Genomic DNA, 17,416 nt, shown 5'->3' with positions numbered 1-17,416 from the left:
ACCTTTGACACCTAAAAGTACTCAATCAAGTTGATGAGACATGACCTACTGTGTAAAAGGCATGCTGGCTGTCTGTAATTAACATATTCTCTTCCAAATAGGAGTAAATCCTATCCCAAAGAAACCGCTCCAATAGCTTCCCTGCCACTGATGTGAGGCTCACTGACCTAGAATTCCCTAGACTATCTTTGCTTTTCTTTTTAAACAAAGGAACAACATTGTCTACTCTCCAGTCCTCCAGAACCTCACCTGTGGCTAGAGAAGATGCACAGATCTTTGCCAAGGCTCCTGCAGTTTTCTCTTTTACCTTTAAGAATAACCTGGGATAAATGCTCTTCAAGAAGCCTCCTTCTTGATTTCAAACTGCCCCTGTATATTCATATTCTCCACACTGATCTCCTTGTCCTTGATGAATACAGATGTAAAGTACTCATTTAGTATCTCGCCTATATCCTGACTCCTAGCACAAATTCCCTCCATTATCCTTGAGCGGTCCTACTTTCATCCTGGTTACTCTTTTTCAAATGTATGTGTAAAAAGCCTTGGGATTTCCTTTGATTCACGGCCCCCTTTGACCCTTCTAATCACCTGTTTGTTTTCATTCCTACTTCCTTTATATTCCTCAAAGGTCTTGTCTAATTTCACATTAGAGTCATATAGCATGAGAACAAGCCCTTTGGCCCAACTTGTGCACACTGACCAAAATGTCCCACCTGCCTATACCCAATCTAAGTTGCGTGGATCCCATGCATCTAAATCTTCTAGTAGTGGTGAGGTCACTATGAACAGCCAACCATGAAGAGTAAAGTACAAAGTGCTGAAGGAACTCAGTGGATCAGGCAGCATCTGTGGTGGGAATTATGACATTTCGGGTCAGGACCATTATTCAGACCATTTTAATGCTTTAATAAAGTCCATGTGGCAACATCCACTGCTCTACTTACCAATCATCTTTGTCACCTCAAAAATCTTAATTAAATATATGAGATGGGACATCTTTTATACACAGCCACAGTGACTATTCCTAAGAAATCCACGATTTTCCAAATGTGAGTAAACCTATTTGTTCGCTCGTGTGTCAGATGACGAATAGCTCGGTTGGTTTCTGTCGTTGTCCAACACGTTGACAGAATTGGTCCTCAGATATTTGGAAGAAGACTGGATAGAGTGAAGAATTAAATGATATGCCATTCCACTGTGACTGAATTATGGATTAGAAAAAGATGCTGCCAGTTTCTTGTTTGCATACATTATACAGGTATGAGAAATACAAGCTTGGAAATTGATAATATGGCACTGGAGGATTCTGCATCCAATGAAATACAAATGAATGTACCCTGTTTCCAAAGGTTTAGGACTGATACAAAGATAATTGTTAGGAGTGGGAGACAAGAACATGCAAAAAAAGACGAGATGCAAGAATTGGAATTAGGAACAAAGAAAAACATTTTAACTTTGTGGGTGCTGCAATAGGTACATGACTGGTTTTAATTTAGCATTTGTTCAATTTGCTGTTTTCAAATATTTAGCATATCATTTATGAACCAAATTAATTAGCATTTTATTAGACCAACAAAAATTGTTGTGGGCAAATACATTTTCCTGTAATTCATACAGATACCACACATTTAAATAGGATGAATGACTGACAATGACACTGTAAAGGTTTACCGTAATTGCCCTTTTAAAACTCCTGTTGACATTAATATTGTTTGTGCAGTAGAGATCTTCACTGTGAATGTAATTATTCTGAACTAGCTGTTCACTACCTGGGAATTTCTGCTATTGAATTTTAACAACAATGCTCTTGTAAATTGGAAAAAAATTAATCATTCATTTCTCAGAAATATGGCCTGCAGTACTATCCCTAACAAGCATCCATGCAGGGGAGACTATACAATGCATCACCTAGAGAGAATACGTACAATGATAAGAGGGAAGTATATAGAAGAAAAGCGCAAGTTGTGGTTTGTTTTCACAAGAAAACCTGGTTTATTATATCTTATATTTTAAGGACCAGGTGGATTGTGCAATCCTCCTCGGGAGAGGTCTCTGTTCATGCACACAATCAGCCTGCTCGGTAAAGGCAGACAGTGTTAACCTCTTGAGGACCTCCTAAAATGTAGTTTGATTTGGGTTTTAATTTTAGATTGGTATTTGGAACATAAAGTAGCATTTACAAGAGTCTAAAAATACCCCTGTGTATTAATTACCATCATTAATTACCTTTCTGTGCAGAGGAAAGCACAACTGCATCAAAAATAAAGCATTGCCAAAGATTGTCTGCCTTTAATACCCAGAACTATAATTAGGCTGACTTGGTACATAGTTATAACGAAGAGCAATCTCTGTTGTTCTCCATTTCCAAGGGATCGTTAAACAAGAGTATTAACTTGTTCTGCTGCCACACGGCTCAATGCTTGTTCTCAGTGCATTCTCCCAGTGGATCCCAGAAGGTCACTGACTGACCTGAGTCTGCTTGTACAACATAGAAAGGAGCAGTCGGAGGGAGCCCAGTTTCTTGTTTGCATTCATCTGTGTACTCGCCAAAGTGAAGAAAAATGGAGACTGGAAAAAGCAGCTTTACTACAAAGATCTATTAAGAGAATAGCATATTGCATAATTGGTATATGTGCTTAATGCTTTTTATCATCAGTTGACGCAGCAGTGTCAGTGTTGGCAGCAGCTTCATCAATAAAACCAGCATATATTTAAATGACTAATAAATAAATGTCATTTATTTCCTATTTCTTTGATACACTCTACCCTTAGGTCACATTGTTATGTAAGTATCCCAGTAGAGTTAGTGAAGCAAAATAATAAATATTGAAAGTAAAATCACGTGTAAGATTCAGTAGCCAGTGAAAGCACATTTTCTGGTTCAGGCACAAGGGTACCAAACTCTTGAATTCATCATGGTTGGACTTGTCTGACACTAATATAATTCCCTTCCAATCAAGAGCATACTGGTTTGGTATGTGGTTCTGGAAGTGTTTTTATGCATGGAAATCAGGATGCAGAGTATTACAATCCTGACTGATATTTTTATGGAGTAGAAACATGTAAGATCCTGAAGCAAAAATACATAATGTTAATAATGAACAGAGAGAAATAGACCCAAGGACGTGTTTATCACAATCATCCCTATCGACTGTAATTTCCAAGGATATACATGTAAGCTGTGAGAATTTATTGTAGGATAATATCTGATGGATTATTTGGAAGCAATGTATGTTTTAGGGTAGGTCATTTTATTGTTAAATAAATGACTTTCAGTGATGTCTTAAAATGTTGGATACAAACTATTGTACAGACATCACACAGTTGCTTTCTTCAAAATATTCAAATAAAGACATTTGGTTGCTTTGGCAAAGGTTTGACAATACAGCTCTCAATGTACTCGAACACAGTGTGAGGATCTTGGTCTGCGTTGACACGTATGACAGGTCTGTAGAATTGCTCCAACTCAGAAATGTTGGTACGATAATCTTCCAGTTCTTTCTGCACATTTTCCTCAAAATCCTTAGGATTTATTTTACAGCGACTGTAAACCTGACTGTTTGGTGCTGGTTTGTAGATGGAATGATATCTAGAAAAGAAAAAGACGACAAGAGAATTGCATTACAGAACTTGGTCCTTTTAATTTCACAAGATAATAACTATTGTGATTTCCTGTATTTGTGGGTTGCCAAGACTATTCTGATTTTTTTTTTTTAATTGGCCTAATACAGTATTTGTCACAAATAGTTTTTAATCTGTATTCACTCTTACAACAGAGATTTCCATAAACATCTCATCTTTGCAAAGATCTGAAAACATGTCACTGAAAATGTAATAATTTTATTGTGTGGTTCACAGACAAGGAGAAAATCAATGTCATGTTAATATTATACCAGTTAATAAGAAAAGTGCTGGAAATATCAAATGCTACCCTAACGCAGAGAAATTGATTAGAATAAATCTAAACACTGCCTTACAATATTCAAACAACTTTGAGGATATTAAAATTATGCATAACACATTAAAGATAATAACCAGATCTATTGCAGATATTTATGCCCAATCACATGACAATTTAGATTGAGATAATACTTGTAATGATTAATTAAATTTTGTGTAATAAATAACATAACTTTTTGAGCATCATGCTGACCTGTGCTACAGTAAATAGAACTAGGCTGATTAGTTAATGCATATTATTGTTTTGTTAATTATAGTTGACAAAAAATTAGTATTGCTGTAAATAATTTAACAGGTTGTGTAATTGTAGTTGGTTTAATTAAACATAAAGATAAATCAAATGTAGAAGAAAAGCATAGCGGATGTCACAGAGAGCTCATCAGCAGCAGATATTACAATTAGAATGCCCATCTTAATTGATGTTTTGGAAATACATTTTTGCATTAAGCATTTAGCCAATTAAGAAATACGACAGAAACTTATGAACATTTTTGAACTATGAGAAATGTTTTAACATCTATTGCCTATATCTCTTACTGCTACCCCGTCACTGATCATTGAAACTGAGAGGTATTATAATGTGTGAAAGAAGAGGTCAGTTACAACCCAACCTACTGTTATATTCACACGCAGAGATTTGAGGAAATTATAAGTTCATAAGTTGCAGGAGCAGAATTAAACCATTCGGCCCATCAAGTTTACTCCACCATTCAATCGTGGCTGATCTATCTTTCCCTCTCAACCCCATTCTCCACCCTTCTCCCCATAACCCCTGACACCCATGCTAATTACAAACCTATCAGTATGGGTGCTACTGCTACCTTACTGCTACCTTACTGCTAACCCCGGCATGAATGTGGCCTAATCAAAGCATTATACAGCTGCCACATGAGTTGCCATCTTTTATACTCGGTGCCCTGTCTGATGAAGACCATACATCTTCTTGACCACCCTATCAACTATGTTGCCACTTACAGGGGGGCAATGGACTTGCACCACAAGATCCCTCTGCACATCAATGCTCCTAAAAGTCCCCAGGGCCTGATGAGTTCTATTTTAGGTTATTGAGGGAGGCAAAAGAAGAAATTGCTGCAGCCCTGACAAAGAGGATCTTTGTATCCTTCCTAGCCACAGAGGAGGTCCTGGGAGGATTGGAGAGTAGGTTTAAGTTGTTCTGTTCTGTTCTGTTCTGTTAAATTAATTCTGTTGTTTCAGTAATATAGAGATAATCTAAGCATCTGAGCTTCACACCAATGACAATTTGTTGTCTAGACCTTTGAAAAACAGTTGTTGGGTCCTAGCTGCAATGCAACATTTTAAATTAACAATCGAACACCTAATTTTATTATGTCCCTGCCTCAAGGAAACTTGTGTGTAATGATTTATTCCGTTTTATTTCCTCCATTGCCTGCTATTCGTAGGATATCACTGCACCTGTGAGATGCAGTACTTTCTTTGAACTTCATTTAGAACATAACTGATTCAACCAGTATGACTAGTCTTTAGTTTATGAATTTACCCACAATCCCAGTAACGCGAAAGGACAGATTCAACAGTAAAATGATTCGCAAACTTAAAGTTAAGTTTGACACAATAGGATCAAGGATAATAGTATCTTAAAATGTAGAAATAATATGTAGTCATAAAGTCATAGACTAATACAGTGTGAAAACAGGCCCTTCAGCCTAACTTGCCCACACCGGCCAACAATGTCCCAGCTACCCTAGTCCCACTTGCCTGCGCTTGGTCCATAACCCTCCAAACCTGTCCTATCCATGTACTTGTCCGACTGTTTCGTAAACGATGGGATAGTCCCAGCCTCAACTATATCCTCTGGCAGCTTGTTCCATACACTCACCAACTTCTGTGTGAAAAAGTTACCCAGGGGCCACAGTTTAAGAATAAGGGGTAAGCCATTAGAACGGAGACGAGGAACTTTTTCACACAGAAAGTTGTGAGTCTGTGGAATTCTCTGCCTCAGAGGGCGGTGGAGGCCAGTTCTCTGGATACTTTCAAGAGAGATCTAGATAGGGCTCTTAAAGATAGTGGAGTCAGGGGATATGGGGAGAAGGCAGGAATGGGGTACTGATTGAGGATGATCAGCCATGATCACATTGAATGGCGGTGCTGGCTTGAGGGGCTGAATGGCCTACTCCTGCACCTATTGTCTATTGTCTATTGTCTCTGATTCCCATTAAATCTTTTCCCCTTCATCTTGAACCTATGTCCACTGGTCCTTGATTCCCCCACCCTGGGTAAAAGACTCTGTGCATCGACCCAATCTATTCCTCTCATGATTTTATATACCTCTATAAGATCTCCCCTCATGCTCCTACACTCTATGGAATAGAGACCCAGCCTACTCAACCTCTCCCCATAGCTCACACTTTGGATGGCATCATCACATTGAACCAATGCAAGAAGAATCCTAAAATCTAGAAAGAGTGGAGGATGGGTGTTGAGTTTTGGAATTTTCCAGGGTTAGAATGAGGTATCTAGAGATCCGGAGCAGGGATGCATTGTAGGATATGGAAAGCAAACAGAAGTAAATGTCTGAGATTCGTAGGTTATTGGTGGAGATGGGCTGGAGGTGAACACAATTGGAAGCAATTTTCTGGGTCCGTGCTTCCCAATGGGCATTTGATGGAGGATGCAAAATATCAACAATCAAATTATTATGGGATGTTTAGGTATTATTATCAAGGCCAGAATTTAGTTCTCTTGAGAATTGATGGATTGCTTTGAATGACCAGAGTCCCTGTGGTGAATTACTCCCACAGTGCTAATAGGAAGGGGGTTCCAGAAATTTGAACAAGTATGCTATGTTTTCTCTTGTGAAGATATTTGAAGGGAAAACTGCAGCTAGCGAGATTCCCAAATGTCTGCTGCACATTCCCATATGAATACCCACAAAGACATCCTCATATGACAGCATTGTGGTTGCAGTTATAGGAGACACTGTCAAGAAATCTCAGTAAGTTGCTGTTAGTGCACTTGTGGATGATGCACCAAGTAGCCATTGTGTACTGGTGGTTGTGGAGGGAATCAATATTTAAATGGAAGATGGGTGCCCATCAACCAGGCTATATTATCCTGTATTGTACCCAAATGTTTTGAGTGTTGGAATGGCACTCCTAAAATATCCCATGTCTTTCTCGATTTGTGCCTTATGGAAAATGTGTTACTAGCTACAAAGTACCCAATTTCTGAGATGATGTAGGCATGGTATTTAAAGGTTGGTCCAGTTAAGATATTGATGGTGGCGTGGGTAACCATATAATAATATAACCATATAACAATTACAGCACGGAAACAGGCCATCTCGGCCCTACAAGTCCGTGCCCGAACAAATTTTTTTTCCCCTTAGTCCCACCTGCCTGCACTCATACCATAACCCTCCATTCCCTTCTTATCCATATGCCTATCCAATTTATTTTTAAATGATACCAATGAGCCTGCCTCCACCACTTCCACTGGAAGCTCATTCCACACCGCTACCACTCTCTGAGTAAAGAAGTTCCCCCTCATATTACCCCTAAACTTCTGCCCCTTAATTCTGAAGTTATGTCCTCTTGTTTGAATCCTCCCTATTCTCAAAGGGAAAAGCTTGTCCACATCAACTCTGTCTATCCATCTCATCATTTTAAAGACCTCTATCAAGTCCCCCCTCAACCTTCTGCGCTCCAGAGAATAAAGACCTAACTTATTCAACCTATCTCTGTAACTTAGTTGTTGAAACCCAGGCAACATTCTAGTAAATCTCCTCTGTACTCTCTCTATTTTGTTGACATCCTTCCTATAATTGGGCGACCAAAATTGTACACCATACTCCAGATTTGGTCTCACCAATGCCTTGTACAATTTTAACATTACATCTCAGCTTCTATACTCAATGCTCTGATTTATAAAGGCTAGCATACCAAAAGCTTTCTTTACCACCCTATCTATATGAGATTCCACCTTCAAGGAACTATGCACGGTTATACCCAGATCCCTCTGTTCAACTGTATTCTTCAATTCCCTACCATTTACCATGTACGTCCTATTTTGATTTGTCCTGCCAAGGTGTAGCACCTCACATTTATCAGCATTAAACTCCATCTGCCATCTTTCAGCCCATTTTTCCAAATGGCCTAAATCACTCTGTAGACTTTGGAAATCCTCTTCATTATCCACAACACCCCCTATCTTGGTATCATCTGCATACTTACTAAGAGGGTAGCGGTGTTGGAGAGGTGAATTGTGTTAATAGTGCCTTTATGTTAAATTATCTACTGCCCTCAGATAAGTCTGGGGGCCATAACTCGGAAACTTACCATATTAACATACATTATCAATCAGGCACAACAAATATGATTTGGGGAAATATTTGACCAATATTTTTCTTGGAAGTTACATAACTTGTGGATAAAGGGGAATATATGGATGTAACGTGATAAAACTATCAAAGCCAAGGACGTTATAAAGGAAATAGATCGATGAGTAGGCAAAGATCTAGTGGATGGAGTTCAAAAGAAATTGTACATTTGTCAGGAAAGATAATAAAAAAGGAACATCTTATCTAAATGGTGAGGTATTTCAAACAGAGATACAAACAGATCTAGATGTCCTAGCAATTCTCGAAAAGCTAGTACCGTGTGTAGATAAAACAAGTAATTAAGAAGGCTAAAATAACTATCTTATTGCAATAATAATTGAAAATATAAGGAAGGGAGGTTACGCTTCAGTTAGACAAAAATGCTGGAGAAACTCAGCGAGTGAGGCAGCATCTATGGAACGAAGGAATAGGTGACTTTTCGGGTTGTGATCCTTCTTCAGACTGACTTCTTCAGAACGGTCTCGACCCAAAACATCACCTATTCCTTCGTTCCTTCGTTCCTGCTGAGTTTCTCCAGCATTTCTGTCTACCTTCGATTTTTCCAGCATCTGCAGTTCTTTCTTAAACATTATGCTTCAGTGACATACACAGGGCAATGTTGACATCACATCTGGAACTGTGTATCGGTTTCCTTATTTAAGGATGGATGTTAATATATTGAAAGCTGTTTAGAGAAGTTTACTGGTGCAACAGCTGGAATAGTTGGCCTATGTTATAAGGATAGATGGACAGGCTAAAATGATATGTGATGTAGTTTACAATAGTAAAAATTAACATAAAAGTTTTTATCAATTTTTTACCCATTTAACAGAACGTAGAATAGTACAACACAAAATCAGGCCCTTCAGCCTACAATATCTGTGCCGAACATGATGCTAAGACCAACTCTTAACTGCTATAGCCATGCCCGTTCCTAAATGCCATTGTATCTGCTAATGTATCTTCTAAATGCCACCTGTATTATTGTATCTGCCTCAACCACCATCCCCAGCAATATGTTCCAGGCTCTCATCACCCTCCGTGTAAAAAAAATTACCCGGTACATCTCCTTTAAACACTGTCTCACTCACCTTAAAGCAATGCCCTCTCGTATTTGATTTTTCCATATGGAAAAAAGCTTTTGACCATCTACCTTATCTATGCCTCTCATAATTTTAGACATTTCCATCAGAACTCCCTGCAACCTCCGGCATTCCAGAGAAAGTCTGTCCAACCTCTCCATGTGGCTAATGCCTCCAAATCCAGGCATCATTCTGGGAAACCACCTTTGCACCCTTTCCAAAGTGTCTACATCCCTCCTGTAATGCATGCAATATTCCACATACAGCCTGACCAAAATCCTATAAATTCACATTATGACTTCCTGCCTCTTGCACTCAACAACCAGTCCTATAAAAGCAAGCATACCATATGCCTTCTTTACCATTGTAACTAGTTGTGTTGCCACTTTCTGTTATGGACTTGAACCCCATAGCCCATGGTATATCCATGTTGTTAAGGATCATGTCATTAATTGTGTATTTTCCACTTATATCTGACCTTCCAGAGTGCAACACCTCATACCTGCTCGGATTAAACTGCCATTTCTCCACCATTTTCTGTAGCTGATCCATATCCGGCTGCATAGTTTGACAGCCTTCCCTATAATCCGCAACCCCAGCAGTCTTGGTGTCATCTGTTAATTTATTAACCAACTCATTTACGTTTATGTCCGAGTCATTTTTAATATCTGTCAAACAGCAGAGATTATAGCACAGATTCCTGTGGAACTCCACTGGTCACAGACCTCCAGACTGAATATTGTCCTTCCGCCATAACCTCTGTCTTCCAGCAGTAAACCAGGTCTGATCTAGTCACGGTTAATCCCATGCGTCTTAATCTTCAGGATCAATCCACCATTGGGGACTTTATCAAATACATGTAGACAACATCCACTGCCCTACCCTCATCAATCACTTTCGTAATCTCCTCAAAAAACAAGTTAGTAAGACACTACCTGCAGCATACAAAGCCATGCTGTCTATCACTAATTCTCTACAAATGGGCATAAACGGGAAAAATCCTGTTCAATAGCTTCCCTACCACTGACATGAGGCTCATTGCACTATAAATCCCTGGATTCTCCCTACTACCCTTCTTAAATAAAGGAACAACATTAGCTACTCTCCAGTCCTCTGGGACCCTTGCCTGTGGCTGGAGAAGACACAAAGATCAAGACTCCCACAATCTCCTCTCTTGCCTTTCTCCATAAGACGGGATAGATCCCATCAGGTCCTGGGGATTTATCCAACTTAATGCTCCCCAACACCTCCTGCTTAATCCCAAAGTGCCCATGCATATTAGCATGCCGATCTCATTGTCCACCATGTGCTTCTCCCTTGTGAAAACAGATGCAAAGTATTCAGTTAGTTCATCGCCCACATCACCAGACTCCAAGCACAAATACCCTCCTTTATCCTTGTCTTTCTTCTTCCTGGTTACTTTCTTGTTTTTAACATAAGTATAAAAAGTTTTGGGATTTTCATTAATCCGACTTGCCAAAGCCATTTCATGGCCCCTTTTGGCCCTTCTAATCAACTGCTTGAGTTCATTCCTCCTTTCATTATATTCACCAAAGGCCCTGTTTGATTCCATCCTCTTAAATCTTGCATGCCCTTCCTTTTTCTTTTTGACCAAATGTACAATATTATTGGTCATCCAAGGTTTCTGTACTTTGCCATCTATATCCCTCCTCCTCACTGAATCACTGGACTTTGAAGAACTTCCACACGTCAGTTGTGTGCATACTCAATAACAACTGCTCCCAGTCTACCCTCCCATGCTACCTAATAACATTGTACTTCCCCTTATTTAGTGTCTTCTCGCAAGGTCCAGCCTTCTCCCTATTCAAAGTAACCTTAAATCTTATGGAGATGTGATCACAGCCCACAAAATACTCTTCTACTGAAACACCAGTCACCTGGCCTGGTTCATTTCCTAACACAAGGTCAGTATGTTTCCTTCTTGTGTTGGGCTATCCACATACTGTTTCAAGAAACCCTCTTGGGTACACCACACAAATTCTAACCCATCTAAGCCTTTGGCACAGAGTTTTGTCATGATTCTCAACAACATGGATCTTAAAGCTGAATACATAAGGCATTATATAAAATGGCTCAACTAGAAAAAAACATTTTTTTAATTAACCACTGACCTTTTTCCAGTGGTTGGATCAACCATTCTCATTGAAAGACGTTCTACGACAGCATCATCAGGAAGCTCCATAAAAAAGACCCTATGAACAAGCAGCAAATCAGATGCAAAAATTAAGTGCTATGGCTTTATGCAAGGTTTATGCTCAGAAAGAGATTTAAATTTATCATACCGTGCAATGGTCGGAACAAACCCAAAATGTATTGTAGTGTATAACAATTCCACTGAAAACTCTAATCATAAATAGAGCAGTGGGTCCCTCATACATCATCTCTGTGTCTACTGAAGTAAAGTATGATATCCACTGAAAGCTTGAACCATGTTCTGAAATTTACATTTGCCAGTACAGCAACATCATTGCACGAGAGCTTTATATTAATAAAGTATATCTTCAAAATGTATAGAATGGTCTAAAAGTGAAACTTGAAATACTGAATTCAGATGCCAATGTAGCAAATGTTAATAAAGGTCCATCATCCCAGGAACTCCAGGAGAGATCAGCACAGGGACGTCAAGGAGAGATTACCACAGGGACGTCAAGGAGAGATCACCACAGGGACCTCCAGGAGAGATCTCCACAGGGAGGTCCACAAGCTATCTCCACAGGATTAAAAAATGATTATAAAGACACGCAACTTGCAGTATTCAAAGTCTGAAGAAGGGTCCTATCCCAAAACATCAGCTATCCATTTGCATCAGATGCTGTCTGAGCCGCTGACTTACTCACGCATCTTTCTTTGCATCTGCAGTTCTTTTTTTATTACATATTACCCAAAATATATAGAGTGCAATGAAGTAAGTACAACGCTACATTCTTGTTTGTACAATTACAATTTCTTTATCTAATTTAAAGTACCTGCCGAAGACACGAGGTCCCCAAATTAAATTAAGTTAATTAAAATGTATTTTGCAGGGGAAAAAATGCAAACCATAAAAGATGTATATCATTCTTTAATCTGGTCAGTCAATGGTGCACAAAAAATCCTGTAAAAATATGTCATGACTTGTATATCATATCTGCTATTTTGGAAGAGGCTAAGCATCACACTCGGCAGTATTTTTCTGCTCCTTTGGTTGGTGTATCGAGCGATGCTCAGGTACCAGCTGTGCTGCTCTTGTCTCAGAGATGCAGTTGTGCAGCACAGTCCCGCAGGCTGCTTCTTGTTTAACTCATAATTGATTGTGACAAATCAACCCCAGTTGTGAATAAAATCTCTCCAGAGGCATAAGAGACACTGTATTTGGCTGCCATTAACTGCTAAATTAGTGAGTACTTCAAGCAAATTACAACATCAGATATAAAACTCATGAATCCAATTAAAAATAAAACTTAAAAAAAAACCCACAGGCAACCTGTTGAATCTAGCTGAAAACCCCAACATATATTTTAGTGAATCACTGCTCAAAATAGATTATGTATTTAGCCATTCATTATAAATTAATTTAGAGAAAAAACATCAAGAGCACCCCAATATGTTGAAACTTCCCTGGAAGCTGGCAATCTCACATTCAACTGTGTAAATGTTCTAAAAGGTCTTGAATATTTTATGAATATTTGTCATAAAACAGAAATAATAACTACTGAGCAAAGCTATTAGTATTAATATTTATGCTGCTGGTGCTGAAATATTCATGGAACAGAGAAAGGGTTGTAAGATGAGAATTAATTTACATTGTGCTCTGTTTACCAACCAGCCTGATGTTTAGGCATTTGGCAAGCGCTGATATGAATCTGTCACTCAATTTCAGTGTCAGAGAGGAAGGCGGCTGTCAGTTTGAAGATTGGGTTTCTGACAACTGAAATCCTGAAAGGTTTCCTCCTCCCTTTATTTTATATTTTATTTGTCCACTTTTTATTTTGCCTTGGGCAATGTATGCCACCCGTTCACCCGATCACCCTTCCATCTGCTTAAATTAACGAATTAATGAGAGATACATTCTACACCGGCCCAAAATGTTTATTGGTGATTAAATTATAATGGGAGCTGCATAATTCATGAACCAATTAGTGGAAGTGTTAGCTGATTTGATGGGATGAGGAGGTACAAACTACATTAACTAATAGAGAGCTTGGGGCTGCTGCTGCCTACCACTCGGATTACGTGCCTAATTGCTTTACTTTATCTGCCTGTCACAGATAGCCATGCATATTTCATCATTCTCAAAGACTTCAATTGTTTACTTTCTTGTTGATCCTGTAACATGTAGAAGCTAAGCCAAGCTTTTGTGTAGTTAAAACCATCCGGAATTGAATCAGTTTTTGGCTGTGTGCGTAGAAGGCTGAAAGAGTAGCCCACTTATCTCTTTAGATCTACTTTGGAGCTCATTTTTCTTTAATTTCTTCTTCCATCGTGCTTACTGAGCTCCTCTTTCAGCTCGGAATGCATGGCAGTCTCCTCCAATCTTGGTTGCTTTTGTATGGTCCACAAGTGGAGATCGTAAGCAGAAAATAAAACCTGTCCTCTTTGTATCCAGTGACAACATCAGTCATTTCCAGGCCTGATATCCCAGTGGAAAGCACTGGAACCCCAGGAAATGTGAGTTAGCTCTCAACGGAGAAAATGAAGGAGAGCCTTCAACTGCACAATTCCATTGCACTCGCAAGCTACCCGCACAGTCTCTTTGACTGAGATTGCCCAATTAGAACTCAAATGTGGACAGTTTTACGTTGTAGACCTGCTGCTTCTGAGAACTGATTGCATGTCAGAATGAATTTCAGTAAGGACCCTTAATGCTTATCAGAGGGAGAAGATACTTTCATCCCATCTGTCTGGGCTGACCCACAACTCCTTCCTCCACTGACATGTGGCACATTTGCTGTGGGGGGAAATTATTTAATGCCATTTTTCTTCTGTGATGAGATATTCCCCTTAGGATTCTGGCTGAGAGCTGACAAGTTCTACCACGCACGTGGATGAACAATTCATGCATCAGCCACAGAAATTATTATGAATCTCTGACAACAGCCATATAAAATGAATATCACAACTGCTCTGATACTGGGCTGTTCCATCACTTCAAAATTTACATAACCAATTTTAGCTGGAAGGTGTCACCAGACTTGGCTTTCACATTGTCAAGGTGTACGCCATGCAGTCTTTTATTATCCTCTACAATAGCTCAATGTTGTTATCAAAATTATTCTGTACAACACATCTTTACCGTTTAACCTGTAGTATTTATTGAAATACTCTTCTTTTGGCATGTCCATTCACCAAAAGTAAAACTGATCTTTGTTCGGGTATTTAAATGTTGTATCTACCTCTTTGCCCCTGTTATATATTATTTTCACTGTTGGATCAATCTTCAGTTATTTTAACACTGAACATAATAGTTAGCAAAGATGAAGATGGAGAAAGATAGAGAAACAGCAAATAGGTAAGTGAGTGAGAAAGGGCAGGAGGTACGGAGAAAGCGATAGAAGTGAAGAGGTTTGCCTCCATTCAAGATACTTTTAAAGAAACAATTCCACTTAAGTCAATTTTATGGAGGCAAAACAACCTTAATCACTGAACCCCAGAGATTTGGGCTATAAAGTAAATGTATATATTTAAAAATCTTTCAAGTGTGGAATATTTTATACAGCAGAGAATCGTACAGCATGGAAATAGGCCCGTCAGTCGCACAGTTCACAAAAGAGTTAGCTCTGTTTGCTCAAACAAAATCAATTTGTCATGAGCCATCTAACAATTATTTTGCTTATCAGATAAACATTAATCATTCAGATGCTCTAAAGAGGCATGTGTGGATTAGTTTATTGTAGACATATCTTGAAAGTACGGGTTAGAAAGAGAGAAATTTTGAATTTGTAGCAGGAATAAATATAATTTTGTTGATAGTCTTAGTCAATGTGGGAGTCAATTGTGGTCTTCATTGGCTGATGATCCACATCTGAAGGATATTTTGGCAAATTGTGATGAAAAGACAATTGTATCTAGAATGGCGCATCTTAATCCCATTTAGAGATACTTAATAATGTGTAGGAATGAACTGCAGATGCTGGTTTAAACCAAAGATGGACACAAAAACCTGGAGTAACTCAGCAGCATCTCTGGAGAGAAGGAATGGGCGACATTTCGGGTCAAGACCCTTCTTCTGATGGCACATGCACATCCTTAATATTATCAGGAAAACGTGCATCTGTAATCTATTAAAAACATTTACATGAATATTTCAGGAAACGTGGGAACCCCCTGCACTCTTGTGCAGACACATTCGTATCAATTGCTATCAATTCCATTTTGTATCCAAACCTGGGTTCACAATCAACTGCAAAGTAACAAAGCTTCCCACAGAGAATGCTGTCTCTGAGGCAGGTTTTTCCTCTACGGTTGCTGTCGGTCACCAGTTCCCCATTATTTCTGGTTCCCAGCAACACTGATAGCACTGAACAGCCAATCACATAATTGAATTCTCCACAGACAGCAAATCAGAAAATAAAAAGCACTACGTTTAAAGTCATATTTAAAATATTTGACACTGCATGAAAGAAAATTACATCATACCTGGTATTGGGAAGCTAAAAAAACAAGCTTAATATATAATTTTAATATCATATTATTTTGAAGTGTTTACCTGAAGGAAATACAATCTATCCTAAAAATTAATTCATAAGGCCAGAGAGTTTGATAAGCAGTAATAATGGCTCAGTATATTATTAAAAAGTAATCTAAACCGCATGCAACAAAGCATTGGAATTTTGGAATATTTTACAGCAGGAATAGTTAATAAATACTTTAAATTATGAACTAAGCAAATTACTTAAGATTAACGTGGCGAGGGCTGCAAAACAGCACTATTTTTAAGCCGCAGGCAGTGACTGATAGCAACTTCTGGATATCACTGTCACACACATTCTACAAATTGCAGTCCATTTTATAGTAATGAGATAGTATAGCTGCCTGTTTTGCCATCATTATGTGAATGTTAGTTGGTGCTGTGAAAGTTAATGTTATGGTGAAGTTGTTGAAATAAGCATTATCTGTTAATCCATGTATCCTGTACTGCAACATAGGAGTGCACCCAGCTTCATAGTTCCCACTACCTATGTTCGATTCTGACCTCCAATGTTGTCTGCGTGGGGTTTGCACATTCTCCCTCCAACCACGTGGTTTCCTTACATGTCCCAAAGATGTGTGGGTTGGTAGGTTAATTGGTCATTAATTGGTCCTGGTCTATAGGTGAGTGTTAAAATGTGGAGATGATGGTAATGTGGGGAGAATAAAATGAGATTGGCATAGAATGTGTATAAATGGGTACTTGATGGTTGGTGTGGACTTGGTGGCCGCTGGTTCTGTTTCTGCACTGCATGAATCTAATATATAATATCCTGAAATCTATGTGGTCACAGAGAGACAGCACACAGACGGCAGAAATCAAGATTGAACCATGAGGCAGCAGCTCTAATGACTGTACCATTGTGCCACCCAGACTAAGTCCTGACAATATCAGCCATATTCGGGCAGCATGGTGCACAGAGGTAGGAGTTGCTGCTTTACTACACCAGAGATCCGGGTTCCATACTGATTGCGGATGCTGTCTGTACGGAGTTTGTACATTCTACCCATGACTAAGTGAGTTTTCCCCAGGTTCTCCGGTTTCCTGCCACATTCCAAAGACATTCAGATTTGTTGGTTGCTAGGATTTGGTAAAATTGTAAATTGTGCAATGTGTAGGATAGTGCTAGTGTATGGGGATTGCTGGTCGGCACACACTCGGTGGGCCTGTTTCCGTGCTGTTTCTCTAAACTGAATTTGGTGGATATTGGCCATCGTCTCTATAATTGATACTTTTCATTTTAATAAATGTACTCATTCTGTCTCATTACAGATAGAAATTCTGTAAATTGACATGGAGATTTAGTTTTGCAAATATCTTCCAATTTTT

General features: G+C 38.9%; 1 protein-coding gene across 1 annotated transcript in view; it reads right to left on the bottom strand.

The window, feature by feature from the left end:
• Positions 1-1,429: 1,429 nt before the first annotated feature.
• ak8 (adenylate kinase 8) overlaps positions 1,430-17,416 on the bottom strand; it is a 103,385-nt gene continuing 87,398 nt past the window's right edge. The window contains exons 12-13 of the mRNA XM_055660006.1: positions 11,532-11,612; positions 1,430-3,589 (exon numbers count right to left, since the gene is read on the bottom strand). Of these exons, the coding sequence (XP_055515981.1) occupies positions 3,343-3,589; positions 11,532-11,612 (328 nt within the window). The 3' untranslated portion in view covers positions 1,430-3,342. The remainder of the gene's footprint in view (positions 3,590-11,531; positions 11,613-17,416) is intronic.

Source organism: Leucoraja erinacea, chromosome 31 (genome assembly GCF_028641065.1).
Source record: "Leucoraja erinacea ecotype New England chromosome 31, Leri_hhj_1, whole genome shotgun sequence".
In the NCBI taxonomy this organism is placed as follows: Eukaryota; Metazoa; Chordata; class Chondrichthyes; order Rajiformes; family Rajidae; genus Leucoraja; species Leucoraja erinaceus.
This window is presented reverse-complemented; position numbering and strand designations above follow the sequence as displayed.